At 43.3% G+C, this 16518-nt stretch overlaps 2 protein-coding genes across 6 annotated transcripts in view; one reads left to right on the forward strand and one right to left on the reverse strand.

Moving 5' to 3' along the window:
* comta (catechol-O-methyltransferase a) lies at positions 1-9432 on the reverse strand. 4 transcript variants are annotated; one of them, XM_080853504.1, is made up of 7 exons: positions 5372-5451; positions 4395-4450; positions 2531-2702; positions 2110-2227; positions 1102-1295; positions 307-438; positions 1-183 (listed from the first exon to the last, which is right to left on the reverse strand). In XM_080853504.1, the coding sequence occupies exons 3-7, from the start codon at positions 2699-2701 to the stop codon at positions 4-6; spliced, it is 795 nt and encodes a 264-aa protein (XP_080709630.1). In that variant the 5' UTR covers position 2702; positions 4395-4450; positions 5372-5451; the 3' UTR covers positions 1-3. The 4 variants fall into 4 exon arrangements, with proteins under 4 accessions (XP_080709630.1, XP_080709629.1, XP_080709628.1 ...); XM_080853503.1 differs by lacking the exons at positions 4395-4450; positions 5372-5451 and adding an exon at positions 9378-9432; XM_080853502.1 differs by lacking the exon at positions 4395-4450 and having other exon boundaries at positions 5428-5588.
* cdk16 (cyclin dependent kinase 16) overlaps positions 8205-16518 on the forward strand; it is a 27886-nt gene continuing 19572 nt past the window's right edge. For both annotated transcript variants that reach the window (XM_080853499.1, XM_080853500.1), the window contains exons 1-2: positions 8205-8513; positions 15410-15587. In XM_080853499.1, coding sequence (XP_080709625.1) covers positions 15470-15587 — 118 coding nt within the window. In that variant the 5' untranslated portion in view covers positions 8205-8513; positions 15410-15469. The remainder of the gene's footprint in view (positions 8514-15409; positions 15588-16518) is intronic.

The following is a 16518-nucleotide window of genomic DNA, read 5'->3' on the forward strand; positions in this document are numbered from 1 at the left end:
GGTTTAACCCAAGAAAATAGATTTCTCCAGGCCATCCTCCACTTTTGTATACTCAAGGTGGGACTTGAAGTATTTACTCTCATATTTAGGGCTACTTCGAACGTAGGCAAGGTACTCTGGGGTCCCCGGACAGATGACATTGTCTGCAAGAAGGACAGAACCTTTTTGGAGCAGTCCGCATTCCTGGTCGAACAAAAGAAAGAGGACAATGTTAGTCTCATTGCGGTATAATCTGTGGCATTTCAAAAGGTGAAGTATGTCACATCAAATAGCTGGAGTACTCATGAATTTCAGAAAGCTTCTTGCCTCAAGTAATTTGGTGTCAGGAAGATACCGGTCTTTCCAGTGGTCCAGGAAAACCAAATCAAATGTTGTTATTCCAAATTGGTCCCTCATTTTGGGGATCAGGTCTCCTGAGGGGCCTTCCACCAACAGCACCTGTTGCATTGGAGTAGAGTGACCATGGTAACATTAGATACATAGACAAACATGACTACTAATGACATCTTTAAAATGGGTTTGACATTTTAAGGTTTTACATACATATAGTGCGTTTGTGCTTTTCAATAATTCATCATTAAAAAATGAAATAAATTGAAAAAGTATACAACAAACATGTTTTACATAGCGCAATAAAGTGAAATTAAGTTAGAATATAAAACCTCCTGTCTGTATTCTGAACCTATGGGCACTTCATACTCAAACTTTGTTGTAGAACTGGCAAAGAGCACCACAGAGGCTGCAGGGTTCTGGAATTCTACTACTCTAAGTGTAACCGTAAAATGTATTAATGTAATATAACACCAACTGTAAGTTTTATTAGTTTATTTAACACCAACAGTTTTCTTCAAACTAAATTGAATACATATATGATGTGTATTACTTAATATTACTTATGTTTAGTCATTACTAATGCACAGGTACTTGAGGGGAAAAAAATCATTTGACAGGAAGTGATTGACACAGGAAGTGATTGAGACAGGTTTCTCAACTTGCTGATTGCAAACTACAAAACTTGTATGTGCCAGACAACAAACCACCTTGGGAAAAATACAAGAACCTTTTTTCTTTCCTTTCCATAAATTCCGCCATCTCCCTTACCTTGTCCTGTAGCCCGGCAAACTCTATGACCTGACGAGCCACCTTTGCGAAATCTGGGTTGAATTCCACAGTGATGAGTTTGGTTCCAGGCGGCAGTAGACGGGCAATGCGCACTGTGGAGTACCCACAGTAGGTGCCAAGCTCCAGCGCTGAGCCAGGACTGACTTCACACACCACGGAGTCCAAGATGGTCCCTACACACACACACACACACACACACACACACACACACACACACACACACACACACACACACACAAAGACACACACGGTTGAAGTGTGTAGAGTGCTTCAATGACAACAAAAAGGCTGTGAACATCAACAGGACTAATCTCCATATCAAAACCCCATTAGGCACTTGCCCTTGTCTCCCTTTATTGCTAATGGGCACCTTTTGCGGCACATGACGACAATGTGCTTATAATACATTCTCTACTTGTGTGACTGATGCTGGGTAGTAAATAAGTCCCCGTGTTACTGCATTAAAAGTTCCACGTAAACATCAACCTCACATTTTCAAAACAGAAACATGAAGAATATCTGTTTAGCCATGGTAGATGGTGTAGGAGGTCGTGTTTTTTTTTAACGTGTCATTTATTTAATTACTCTGAAACTTAATTGGCCACTTAAATCTTTATTTAAAAGGCTTGTCTCACTGTGATATGTTTTTTAAGTGGCACTTTGTGCAGCCATGCAGAAGTCCCAGTGACCTATCATTCAGCTGTAAACCTTCACTTTATATTCAGGGCAATGCGGTTTGATATGACTGAAGGCGGTTCTCTCTGGAGTGAGACACCCAGCTCTGATTGTGCTGGGAGAATGACTGTGAAACGTCAAATAGGAGAGCGAAAGGGAGAGGCTTGCTTAAACTACCTCAACCTAATGTAATGGGGATGTAACTGAGCCCTGTGTTTCATATGACTGCTGTAATGTCTAACAAACTGTCTAAACTGTACTTCACTGTGACTGTATTGTATTACGTTTTGGACTTCCAGTCTCCTTTCCTACCTTTCTCATCCCCTACGTTCATAGCCCACTCACTGCTCCGGCAAAAATTATCGATGGTGGAGATGACGCTCTGGGGGTCCCCTCTGATAGCCTTCTTCTGCACTGCTTTGAGGAGCCGCTGTGAGATAAACAGGTGAACACGTGATACATTTGAAAGGGTGCGTTTGTGGGTGTGGTGCAATATTTAGATTTAGCCTGTGATGCACACAGGTCACAGCTCTGTGCTTGATTTAATGACATCAATCCGTTTTTGCATGAATCAAAACATTTTGAAACAGAGGTTCCTCATTTTGGAAACAATGCACAGAGACTACTAAACTAATAATCGTCATGCTGCTAAAATTCTAAAAGTAATGGTATTTGGCCTAGTCGTGCAGATTAACCAATTAACAGATAGGTCAAAAACAATCTACAAGGTCACCTGAGGTCGTGTAGAGCTTGTGACAAAGTCCAGGAACCGCTCGACAATGACATCATGCCACAGCAGTGCGGCCCAGGCGTTGTGCTGCACAGCTGCGGGGATGAGCCAGAAGAAAAGAGCGTAGAGGACAGCTGCTCCCACCACACACGCCGACAGGACGCCCAGCAGCATGCTACAGGCAGTGGGGGAAAGGGGAGAGATCACACACTGGTTCATGCATCGATCTCAGATCATGGCCCTGGAAGCACGAGGGCTGGCCGAGCTTTTATGTTTTTTCTATATTAATTGTCAAGAGCGGAAACTCCAGTTTAGAAAGCCAAGGGCCTCCCCATTTTGCTTACATTTGTTAATTAGTGCATTAGTAATTTCCTTGGGGCAAAAGTAACAGGTAACATAAGTTGGTTCGTTGCCATGCATGGGTAGGGCAGGAATGTTTTTACTCCACCTTTGCGACTTGGCACCTCTTCAGGCAGTAAGGTGGAAATAATAATATAATACATATAGTAAATAATGTATGATGATATGAGTGTACTCCTCGCAATAAAACCAGTGGAAGCACTGTTAAAGAATTAGGTGATCTTTTTCAATGGGTTGTATGTGCTCTTGTCTCCATTCTATTCCACCCTATACTAATGCATTACCATACATGGGCAGAAAACTTCAAATTGTGGTGTAAACTATTCACTAGTGTAGATAGGTGTAGATCAGCTACTGGCCATTTCAATATATAGTATCTCATGTCTTTGTGTGGTGTGGTTCTTTGTGTGGATGGTTCTAGTTTCGGTTTCAGAGACATCTGTTTCACAATTAAAAAAATGGGGAACTGTTTAGTTTTTGTCTTCATAGTAATGAACGATTTATCTTCAGAAATGCATAATGCAAAATGCAGAGTACATGTGTATGTAATGACTTAAGGTCTTCCCTCATAGGTACTCATAGATTTCCGACAGGTATGAATCCAGTCTGTACCCTTAGTTGGTATGATGAGTAATACCTGTGCTAAGAAACGGAGCTACCCACTCATAGGTCTGACTCATGATGGCCAGAAAGAGTGGCTGTATCCGGGGCCTCAGGTAATGTCAGCCAATCTAACTGGTGTTATAATCCCAACAAAACTTGACATGAGACATTTGCTGTGGCAGGGTAGGGGAAGGACAATGAAAAGTAAGCAGCCTCATTCTATAACCAAGGCATTGACCGAGGAAAACAAATTGAACACAATGTTTGGAAGAGGACACACACCCTGTGTATTTATGCCAGTGTTTCTATAGCAAGCAAATGTCCAAGATAACAAACAAGACAAATAAGCCCAAGACATTTGACCTGACTGATCCAGTATGAGTCATAGCTACAGCAGCACTTCTGAACCGGTTCTTCTTTCCTCAGTTATCCTTAGTAGATATGAGGTGTTTTGTTCTCATTGTGGGTCGACAAAGTAATCTCTCTTAATCTATAGAAAAGGCCTATAGAAGAGTTAGTTAACCTTTGGATCTGGTTAGCTATAAATTGCTCTGTATGTTTGTAAGTTTGTGACTACATGCTGGTTGTGGAATATCACATTGAACTCTCATTAAAACATTCAATATGCAATCCCTTAAAAAGCTCGGACACATTTGAGTGGAATCATAATATATTTAAGTAGGGCATAGAAAGTCATGCCAAGAATGGCATTTCAAAACTGGCTCTATTGTCTATTCGAAAACACATGTACTCATGCATCAGGCAATCATTTTCCCTAAACCTTGTGAACACAGACGGTAGGCCTAAGGGAAAGTGAAAAGCATCATGGGAAACGCCAAGCATTCCTCTTCAGACAAGGCAAAGGGTTTAAGCTAGCAGGAGTTAACAGAGGCTAAAAACGTACGACTGTCTATCCGTGAGTGGGCAGTGCTGCCAGGGCCCCCGCTGTCCTGTTTTTATCTAAAAGGGTGGATTAAGGAAGTTGTGTACACATCTCACTCAGGCTGGAATACCGCTTCCATGCCATTGTGTAAAGAATGGACGCATGCCAAAGGTGGAGAGCTGTGTCGAAAGGTTTCCCACAGTGAAGTCTTTATCTGCCTCTGACACAAGTGGCAAGGGATCACTGTCCAGCTGGACTATTTCGACTCAAAGCGGTAGCTCTCTCACAAATCGTCACATGAACCATCTGAATCTTTTCTCTGTCACAGGTGCACCTTCAATAAAATACTTTTCACCATTTTACACACCTCAGTAAAGTAGAAAACAGAGACTAAAGTGTAGTGTTGTGCAACCAGTGAGATAACATGAGCGGCAGACTAAAAAAGACAGTAAAGATTTAGCAAACATGCTGTTCCCTACCCCCTTCTGCTCACACCAATAAAGTGGGTCTCATCGATCTTTCTGCCAAGGGGCTTGGAAGGAAAGGAAATTAAAGAGCGTCTAGATTTTTACAAGTGCTGCCATATAAATATTAATAACAGCTCAGCATGGAGCTCTCAACCTAGAAATGCTTGAGTAGAAATACCCCTGCTACATTTGCAAGCAAACACCACTAAATATTTAATGCAGAGTTTGTGCACATCTGATGAAGCGTTGTTGAACTGAATTAATTGAAACACAACTTGTATCATGTAGTTTAGATTGAAAATATCCTGAAAAGAATCTAACCAGACGTAAACAGAAGAGAGTTGCAGCCATTTCTATGCTACAACAGGCATTAAACACAGGTCTTCTTTGCTAGTGTTACTGGAGAAAACATGGTGGTGATTCAGAGTTGCCGAATCAGTGATACAGAAAAGTAAGCATGTGCACGACACATGGCATGCACTGACTATTCACAACTGTTACACTTCCTCTAATGAGAGAAGAGAAGGATACAAAAGAGCTGCTGGAAGATCATGCAAAACAAAAGGAATTTCAGCGCCACATCTTACTTCCTACTGCAGCTGTGTCCAAACGTCCACAGATGATTTTTTTCCCCCTTTCTCCTTCGTTGCCTTCCCTCTCACAGTCTCTCTGCACACGAGAACATTCACTTTTCACCTCCGCCTCCTCCCTCCCTCTTTTTCTCTCTCTCTTTCTTTCACTCTCTGTAGTTCTCTGTCTTTTTGCCTCAGTGGTTACCACTGAAAGGAATCTGCGCTGCTATAGGTCAACCAGAGTCATGTGAGACAAACTCACACTATTTCGCACAGTGCGTGGACACACACACACTCTCACACTGACCTATAGACTCATGCACCCCTGTATAAGCGACTGTGAGCACACTGCAAGGGAGAAGGGCTGAGCTCAGGCCAAATGGTCTGAGTTTTAAATCCCTCTTTAGCCAATCGTGCACTAATCCCTCTCTTTCTTTCTTTCACTCTCTTCTCATCCCTCTTGCGCCATCTCTCTGTTACTTGCTCTCTCTCTCTCCTTCTCTCCTCTCTGTCCTTCCCCGCCCCTCCCCCTTTTCACTGGCATATACACATAAAGCTAACAAAGGAAAACCCAGACATATGCAAGCCTTTCAGGCATACTTGGTTATCTGGTGTGCAGGGCAACATTACTCACATGGACATACAGTATGCAACACATGCATTGCATACAGTATAAAGCAGTGACAATTTACACTAGATAAGAGCTGTAGCAGGTCAATGTATAATTCATGTGTTTGTGTGGGAAAAAATATAAATTCCAGTTTGAAGAGAAGACGTTTCAAAATCTTTCCTGCTGCTCCTTTTCAGCCTTAAATACGTTTAAAAAAAAAAATGTATTGTTGTTGGCTTCTACTGAGAGGCCCAAAGGTCACAGGCTTTCCCCTTGGTCTTTACAATCTGCCATCTACAATCTTCATCACCCATGCGTACACATGCTCCTGGTCAAACCACTCTCACATAAACAGAAAGCCTCTATTCATCTCTGGCGAGTGGCTAATGCTGTCTATTTTTCTCTAAGGGGAATATTTTTATGGCCTCAACCAGCCATTGATTTTCATTTAGCCTTTACCCTCTGGCTATTGTTCTATCCATTCAACAGTAACTACTCCGTCACCCTCCATATCTTTGTGCCAGTGTTTGTGTCAGTATTTCCGGTGATGTTATCAAGAATAACCCATGCACAGCTGTGTCTGATCAAGTGATTGCTGATGGGAGGAGAGCCAGTACCTAAATTGTAGATTTATCGTGTGGTCACTGAAAAGAATGCCTAATTTACTATTTAAGGTTTTCAAAAGCTTACAAAACAAAGCTTTTCAGGGATACCGCACAACTGGCTTTATTTAATCACACCGTATGCCGCATGCATCAGACACAAACAGTTTTCGTTTGACCAAACAGTGGCTACTTGTGGCTCAGGGGGGTACTTTGTATTCTTCTTGGGGCCACAAAAAATAATTAAGCCAGGGTCAGGCATTCCTTGAACACACCGATGGGGCTCAGGTTTCATTTAAGTCCAGCTGAGCAAGGTATGTCAGCCAGTGCCCGTTAGTTACCTCTAGCAAAATGTAAACAAGTTCTACATGCTAACTTTTCACTTTGTGTAACACAATACCGTGAACATCAATAATTCAAATGCTTGATTTCTTTGGGTGCACATGTAAAATGAGACACATAATAATGATATTACCATGTCAGGTTGAATATTGTCCACGTGACCATCATCTTAGTAGGCCACACACAACATGCTTTTTAAACATATAGTTTAGATTCCCCTCACAATCTCAAGCCTACAGGTCATTCATTATGCAAACTACAGGCAGGGGGATCATGCAGGTAAGATTGTCATCTGTGGCATCTGAGAAAGTTACTACAAACATGCAGTGATAGGAGCTGCTCTCATCTGCCTCTCGACTGCTTGAAGGAGGTCTGTATTTTCATAAGTATTTGCTGCTGGGGGGCTCATGGGCACGCCGCAGTCATGACTCATTCAGGGGCTTCACTGCCGAGGCTATGATACATGGCCTGAAGTCCTCCAGGGCAGTGGGGCTTTCCAGGTTATGTTCCCCCCTCAGTTCTCTGTGGTATGTTAAAATAGCACAGTCTACTCTGAGTATACACAGAGCAGTAACATGTGGTCAGCAGTGGGGCTGAGAGAGAACAGAGAGAGAGAGAGAGAGAGAGAGAGAGAGAGAGAGAGACAACTGTGTGGGTACTGCATGCCAATGAAGAACTTTTCAACATGCCAATCATTTCTGATCAGTGGAATACGTTTTAGTTTTTTTTTGCTTACCCTATATATTTGTTTCATCTGAAATGTATAACTATTACCCCCCTGGCGTATAGCAATTTTTTCAGTAGATACTGATGAATGTTTTAATGTTATCAGTATTTTTTGGCCAAAGCCAGTGTCAGACATTTAGAGAATTCCAACAGTAATATGGCTACCACATTTTGTTTCTAATCAAACTGAAAGGTTAAAAGCTCAGTTAGTATGTACATTGCATAAAGAGAGTAACTTAAATGTTACAAATGTAGAAATGTAAAAAAAACGCATCACTTGTTTTCTTTTACCTGCTCAATCACTCCCCTGAGCATTAGGGATCATTGGTATAGTCTGAGTTGGTTGAATGGAATTTGGGTCAGTCCACTTTATGCCCGTTTTAGTTTATGAGGGGGGTGTGGGGGTTTAAATGTATTTAAATAGACGCTTACGTGTTGGTTACACGTTTCCAACACCGAGCAACAGGAAAACTAAACAGAAATATCTGGGCGTGCAGTCTACAACTGCATGCTTTATAACTGTTTGAGCAAACGCGTTATTCACTTATCTCCACCTCTCCAATCAGTTGGAGTGAGTGACTCCTGAGTCTATTCGCAGCTGCTCAACTGCCTCTCCACTCCGGATTTGGCGAAGAAAGGAACAGCTGCTGTAACGTTTTAACAATTTTGGAGAACGCGACCCGGGACATGCTGTCAGACGGAGGGGAATCGGTACACCACCAGCACCAGTAGAATCATGGCCGAGGACTACTGGGAGAGCACAGTGGCTTTGGGATATTATTGTTAAGATTACAAGGGCATACGGGATCCCGCGTCCTCGGGTAAGCAATCAGCCAAATCTGTCCAGTAAATTAGCTGGCGGACATTTTCCCATGTCTGTAGTTTTGTTATACGGACATTTCTGTCCAATTTTAATGGTATCAGATCGAACACAAACATCTTATTGTGGCTTGCCAGCTAGCCGTGGACTTTAACGTTACTGGCGTGCTAGCTCCATTGATGTCAAAAGATTGCAGCTCGCTAGCTCGCTAACCATCTCCGACTTGGGAATCTCCTCAGATGTCGCCTTGCTCGGTTTGGGATAAGGATTCCGAGGATAACGTTAGATCCTGTGTTTCGCCCTGGGTTTAAGAAATTAGCTCCACGTTGTTTGTGCGTTGACCTGTGAGGCGTAGTATAAGCAATTCCTTTGCATTCCTATGCATATTAGAAACAATTGAAACGCTATCGAGTGCAATGAAAGGGCCATGCCTCGTTAAGACCGCTAACTATAGCCCTGCTGCTAGTTAGTTAGCAAGCTTGCTAGATTAAGTCTTGAGATTAACTTGTGAGCTAACAGCTAACATTACCAAGTGAATTTGCTAACGCTAAAGTAAAAAAAAACATTATACATATAGCGCGAGTGATCGCTGCAATGCCATGCAAATCATCTTCTTGGTGATCGTTGTGTGTGCTTTGGAATGAAGTACCCTCCAACTGTCACACCATCATCGGTAGACATTTACACAGGAGTAGGCAAGTAAATGTATAAGTTAGACTAGCACTGTTGTACAGTTACATTATCTGTTGAATTTGGAAAGTGTACACACACTTCCACTTGAACAGGATAATAACGCGTTGAAGGTTCCACTCCGTCAAACCATTCCCCTGGTAAGATGTCCGGTCAAAAAATCAGGATCTCTTACCTCTTGCCTATGTTGTTCGTGTACCACAACAAGCAGCCTGAATTCCTGATCCTTACGAGTGCTCATGCGAAATATGAAACAGCATGAATCACCTATGCCTCTGTTTTTGGCAATTGACCAGACATCCGTCCACATTATCCGTACTGTCAGTACACTCACTGATGGCCGTTAATTGCGGACAAGGTTCGCCCAATAAATTAGAAGAGTTCTTTCGCATTACACATTTAAGTACTCACTCAGTGTCACTCAACTCGTATTCGCATTTAAAATATTTCACATTAATAATGGACCTACATTGAGTTCACTCAAGACATTCAAAAGTGTTTTTTATACTGTTGATGAAATGTTGTGCTGCCATGTTTGTTTTTTCTCAGTGTGTTAAGCATACTTCAACTAAGAGGCCTACTCTAAATTCTCAGAAGACACTCAAAACTAGTCTTGTGGGCTGCTCTCCACATTCAAACACAACATGGTAATATTTGCCTTGGCCATCTGATGATGTCACTGCAGTGCCATCACAATCCTCTGTGAATATCAGAGCTAACAGATGTTGTGAGCTGCCTTCACTCTGCATCCTCATCCAATCTGTGTGATTGCTTCATGATTGATTTTTGTTGATGATTATCAATATGATTTCTCTAATTTAAAATGAATGATATTTGAAGGGATTCCCCCCCCCCCCCCACTTACTAGTACTCCCAAACTCTTTCCATAAGGGCCAAATGCAATGGTGCTTAGGGTTTATCATCAACTTGCAAAGTGTCAGTCTGTTATCCTGCAGATCTCAGAGCTAGACCAGTAAGTCCCGGTGGAGCTACACTCTAAATAAATGGGCACATTAACGCACCTTTCCCCCTTATCCACCTCATTCAATCAAGAAGTTTGTTTGGGGCAAAACATTCTGCAGCCAGTTTATGTAACACTAAGCTGCTGCTTGGGCTGGAATTTGCCTTTTTTTTTTTGGTTTGCCTGATGCGAAAGTCCATCGTGCACCAATCAACTGGTGAAAGAACAGCTTATTCTGCCAATCTTTACCAAGCAGCCATCGGTGACACACCTGAGAAGGGAGACCTGCCCACCTTCAAGTGGGAACTGTCCTTACCATACTACAAAAAACACACCATCTTTTTTTGTATATGGTGGAGGCGACACATTTAGGTTATATTCCTCATCCACTTTATCTGAAGTGTCTCTCATGGATAGAGGCAGTCCATTGGGACAATAGACTGAAAATGAGGAGCTAGTTATGCTGGTGTTTGGTGGCGAGCAGCAGGTCTAAATAGATACAAATCTGTCCGAGTCCGACATTACAGCTTTATGAGACAAGGGAAATGCCTCTGACAGTGGAAAAATGCGGCTGGTGTTTGCCAATTATCCAAAGCAACCCTATAATCACCGCTTGCCGAACCAAATGCCCGTTTAGCCGTGAGCTTATACTGTAGCACGCTCTTCATCCAAACCCTAGAACCAGTTTGTGAGGCAAATGCACGTGTCGTTATTGAAAAAGGCTGAGCAGACTAATCCAGCTCAAGGCCCTTGTCCAGGCCATGTTGCTGTTTTTTTTCTCTCTCTCTCTCTCTCTCTCGTTACAAACACTTGCATGTCCCTTAATTACGCCTGTCATTACCTCTGCCAAGGAAGTTTCGGTTTGTTTGTCTGTCTGTCTGTCTGGATTACTCAAAAACCACAGGCCGATCGTCATGAAACTTGGTAGAGGGGTGGGGCATGGACTAAGGAAGAACCCATTAAATCTTACAGCGGATCCGAAATATGGGGCTGACCCACAAATTAGTTTTCACTTTTGCATTTTGGGTGACATGATGTATTTATGTAACATCTTTCATCCACAAACTGTTTGGCCCCTCTTTAATCACAAGAGCATCTGTGATGTGTCAACAGGAGTCTGGCACTCCCTGTTGCACTTGCTCATAAGAATGTGAAGTGGGTAGTTTGCTACTCTAAGGTCCTTAACTAAAACTGTTAGAGATGCTCCGATCAGGTTTTTTGGTGCCGATCACCGATCACCGATCACTGAAATCAGTATCTGCCGATCCGATAAAACCGATCACCGATCACGGTGTCGATTGAAGCAATCTATTTATTGTGTAGCATTATTTATTAAATTAATTATTTTTAACATTGGTATTGTATTTTAAGTATTTAAATAACAAGACAAGAGAGTATCATGAATTGACAACCATCAACTTTATTGCAGGGAACGTGCAACATTCCAGTGTAGAAGATCTCACTTACTATAAAATGTGAAAATAATAATAAATAATAAATATTATTAGTAATAAAAATATAAATCTTTAAATGAATATCACAACAATAGAAGCACATATGCAACACTCCACTGTCTAGACGCTCTTGGAACTTAAAAGTAGCTTTCCCGGGAATAGAGTAGAGTATTCAAACCTTACTTCTGATTAAGCAGCATCACTGGCAGATTTGCCTTGATAAATATAAGCATCTCAGCATTTTTAGTCAACCTGCCATTAAAAAATGTTCGAATCCGAACCGAGCCCGACGTAATCAATTTCTCAACTGTTCATAGTACTTTACGAATATCCTGGCATTATTAAACTGGGGCATCAACAGTTAAAAGCTCTCTCTCACAAACAAGCGCTGTTAAACGCACAAGCGTACACAATAAGGCCAATAAGCATATTTCAATTAAATGATCCACATTGCGAGAAAGTTTAGTAAAATGGTGCGTCTCCTTTAAAAGGAAGGACAACGGTGACGCATAATTTGGATGTAGCGACAAACATTAATGTGCTGTAAAAAGTTTTTAGTTGTTGAATACTTTTATATTTTTGGGGCTTGAAAACCTAGTTTTGTCTTTGACCCTGTAACAGTGTTAACCAGTATGTGAGTAACGTGAGTTTTACTAAAGCATAGCGTGTGTAGCTATTTCATCCCGTTTGTTAACCTTTCCTGCTGTCTGTATCTAACCAGCAGCAGACGTAAAGGAAAGGGATTTAACCCCGAAGTTAAAAACATATAATCTACTTCGGCCGTGGAGCATTTTACTCCCCTGCAATCTCCAACTACGTTCAGATACAGGCAGCAGGAAAGGTTAACAAACGGAATGAAATAGCTACACATTACACACGGTATGCTTTAATAAAACTCACGTTTTATGCTACATCAACGGAGGCACAACAGACAAGTCTTACCATTGAAGATCTTTTAGCACGCCGACGTTCGTTCTAAAACTATCTATATCCAACCATCGGGGTTTAATCCATGTTGTTGTGGAGAACGAGAGTTGCATCAATCATATTTCATTAAAACTTCACACTTCCTACATTGGACATATCCAACAGCCTAATAAGAATCTGCATAGTCTACTTAGCAGAAATATCTCCATACAGTAGATTTCCCTTCGTTTAGTATAATTTTAAACTCTCCAAATGACAGTTTCTCTTTAACTTTCTCCGTGATGCCATTTAATCTGCCTCCACGGGGAACTGCTTTGGAGCAGACGTTGCAAATTGCAAACGTATTATCTTTCTCCGACACCACGGCGAAGCCATTTTGTCTCGACTTTCGATTTTGACTTTGACCTACCCGCCACCGACAACGGGGGCCAATGAAATTTCATAACATGGAGACACAGCCAATCACAAGCTTCTTTTTTTTAAAGAATCATTTTCTACCAGTAGCGGCCTGAAATGCCTGTCTCTAACGTTTTATTGAAACGTCTCTGATAGTAGTTCTCTCGCAGATTTTAAGTAATCTGATCGGATCGGTTTGATCGGCCGTTTTGAGAACTCCGATCGATAACGATAAGGGGGATATCTGCCGATTACGATCGGCGCCGATCAGATCGGAGCATCCCTAAAAACTGTCTCAGGGATCATGTACCTAGATCTTATAGTGTGTGTGTTTATTTATTTTCCCCCCCTCCTTTACCTGGCTTTCCACAGAACGATGGGCCCCTAAAGCCCTGCAGACCGTTAGGAAAAAAAGGCGGCACTTAAAATGGTCGTCCTCTTGGGTTTCCGGGTCTAGGTTTCCCTGCTGCTTGACCACTCGCTACTTGGCCAGAAGCAGAGCCTGACTCCACTAGCGCCATCTCAGCAATCCAAACTATTTGCAACATTAATCTGGTCTCCCCCTGGATTGTTTGCATTGACAGTAACCTGAAGTGAAGCGTGTGCCGCCTCTTTTTTTTACGAGAGTGTGGATGTGACGCGCCCCTCCAAAAATGCCCCCTCCAAAGATGTCCCCTATGCTTGCATTCTGAGATGGCAAGCACACGGTGAAGGAAAGGTGGAAGAGTGAGTGATGCAGAGTGCATACAGCAGCAGAATGCTGAACATGGAGCCCAGTGTTGCCCAATGCCTGCTTTTTATGATGCTTTTACTTGGATTAATGTCTTTTTCTTTCCCCCTCCCCTAAATATTGTATAGTATCAGCAGATGCAAGACATGCACATATACATACATTGATTCTTGAAGCCTGTCTGGTGAGTAAAAATGCTTGCTCACTGCAGTATCCAGGCCCAACGGCAACATAGCGCAACACTGAAGTGTTCTGCTAGAGAGGAGCGGAGAGGGAATCAAAGAGCCTGAATTCGTACAGTGGCAACAGTGAAGTGGCTCTCCGCCGTCGGCATGTGGGCATCTGTTTGTGTGTTACAGATCTCATTTCCCTCTCTAGCATCAAAGCAACAGATTTCATCAACTGTGCTCTCTTTCTCTGTCTGTCTCTCTCTCATTGAGTGTTTAAAACAAATGCCCTAAGCCCTCACCGGTCCAGTAAAAAAGGATGAGGGGGTTCGACTTTTAGTAGGTCAGAGTCCTGAGTGAGGCCTGAGAGTGCAGATTTGTAGCCGAAGTCTGGGTGGCTTCGGTAGTTTTACATGTGCCAAAGCAAGTGATTAGTCGCATAGGAGAAAACACAGCCTTCTGGCCATTTGGCATTACTGAAGAACTGACCTGAGTTTCTCCCCCAGGCCCTTCCACACCGCCTCTGATGGGTTGTTTGTGGAACCGTTATCTAACCAGTTGTCCTCTTTAGTCCCCGGCTCTTGTCTGTTGGGAGTTGTTTTTGTGGCAATATTCTGCTGGCCGATTGAGAAATTTGATTGCAGACTTTGGAGTGTCCCATTTGCCAGCGGAGCTGCGTTGGAGAGGTTTTGAAGGGGATGAGGAGGAAATCCCTTAATTCTCTAACATAAAAATTAGTCTGTTATTAGTAGGAATGGAGAGTGGTACAAAATGGGACTGCAAATGACAGAGGGTACAGCCATTAATCCTCTGTTCTGCGTGCTGAGCGAAGGCCTTAGCGCGGTTGGCCGGGTGATGTATTTACTGTGAAAGCTATCACTCACTCACTATGAGAAGCCTCTGAACGCTACATGCTCACTGGATAGCTGTTCTCTCTTTTGCCTCTCTCTCTCTTTTCCCCCCGCTGTGATGGGGGAGAACAAGTGTGTGAATTAAACTGGCATAGCACAACCGTGTGTATGTCAGTAAATGTACATGGGTACAATGCAAATGTGTACATGCAGCACACATACAATGGCTTACTTTTAAAGCCTTTTTCTGTAGTTTGCTACCACACCCCATTCAAAGCCTTATCAATGAGCCCTCAATCTGCTGTTTTCTGTTTGGGTAGAGGCTAATGTATGTATGTTTGTTTTATGTTTTTGTCAGTGATAGTGGTTTGTTGTTCGCTGTGTGTTTGTGCCTCAGGGATGGAGCAGTTGGTGCTTGTGTACCCTTGCTTGTCTCTCATGGGTGTATGCGTGTGTTTTGTTAGTGTGTGTGTGTGTATGTGTGTGTGTGTCCTTTCTGAGTCCACTGCAGGCTGACTAAGGAGCAGCTCGGGCTCCTCCGGTATTTTTTCCTCTGAGTGTATCTGTCCGACCCTCCACCCTCTGATGTTACATCCCAACTCTGTGTGTTTATGTGTTTTTCTGCATATTGGTTCGTGTCTGTATAACAGTGTTCTTGTTTTTCCTGTGTGTGTGTGTGTGTGTGTGTGTGTGTGTGTGTGTGTGTGTGTGCGTCGAGCAGGCTGATTGAACAGTGGCTGCCCCTCCTCCCTCTGCATCTCGCCCCCCCCTGCCGCCGCTGATGGACCGCATGAGGAAGATCAAACGGCAGCTGTCCCTCACGCTGAGGGGGGGCAACAACAGTGACAAGTCCCTGAGCGAGACCATCAGCTCCCAGGACAACGCCCACAGCGACTCCGGTACAGTAACCCAGACTCAGACCCAGAGCCAGGAGCCGGACACAAGCAATGCTGTTCCCTGGTTCTGGAAGAGAAACCAATCGATGTTCAGTCTGATGCCTATACCTAACTCTATAAGGCAGAAATGTACTCCAATGTGAAACATTGTAATCATTTTAGTTATGTGAATTGCAGACCCCACCCTACCCCTGCCAAGTGCATTCTAACGGCTGTTATTCATCTGTTCATCAGCACGCTGATCTTGGTGCTGTTTGGTTTATCTAACACATGCTAGTTGTACGCTGAGCTGCCCTTCACACATAGTGCAGGCATGAGCGCAGTGAACTAACACATGCCCGTCTGGAAGCTGTGCGCTAACACCTACAAATAGGCTTGTGTGCTCTGTGAGCCAGTAAAGTGCATCATCATTCGCCCTGTTGGCTATGCCACCAGCATGCTGCATAGTGCAGGGCTCAAGTCTTGTTTGGGTTATTCAGCAGGCAAAGGCACGGGCGAATCTCTGATTGCTTTTTCACCTTGTTGGACCCCAGCTTGATGGCAGCCGCATTGTCACGCATTCACCAGACCTGCATTAACACACAGATGAGGTTACGCTGCTAGGAGGTGCATGGTTACCGCTCACGAAGCCGAAAAGGATTGAGTTAGGCATGCGTCACCGCCGGAATCGGTGATGACACTTACTCTTGAGCGCTGCACCGCTTCACAGGCCTCCCCCACGAGGCAACAGCTTCGCCGTCAGAGATCTGAACCAGCGACTGCAAGCTGCAGCTGGGAGGAAGCTCACGGAAAGAGTCTCTGGAGAGCCATTTTAATGTCGACGTTAATAGATTCCTTGCGCTCTCCCGGCTTTAACCTTTCATTTTCAACGAGGCGCCGATTGCGAGGTCATAAATTTAGTTGGATCGCGGAAAGTGAGCGCTTTCTCCTTAGC

The sequence above is a fragment of the Sprattus sprattus genome, assembly GCF_963457725.1.
Source record: "Sprattus sprattus genome assembly, chromosome: 16".
Lineage (NCBI taxonomy): Eukaryota > Metazoa > Chordata > Actinopteri > Clupeiformes > Clupeidae > Sprattus > Sprattus sprattus.

Bases quoted from the DNA above. Each gene is read 5' to 3' on its own strand.
- comta (XM_080853503.1), bottom strand. From the start codon at position 2,701: ATGCTGCTGGGCGTCCTGTCGGCGTGTGTGGTGGGAGCAGCTGTCCTC. The intron at 439-1,101 runs GTAAGGGAGATG...CCAATGCAACAG, and splicing joins TTGCCGGGCTACAGGACAAG to GTGCTGTTGGTGGAAGGCCC. The intron at 184-306 runs GCAAGAAGCTTT...TTGTTCGACCAG, and splicing joins CTGACACCAAATTACTTGAG to GAATGCGGACTGCTCCAAAA.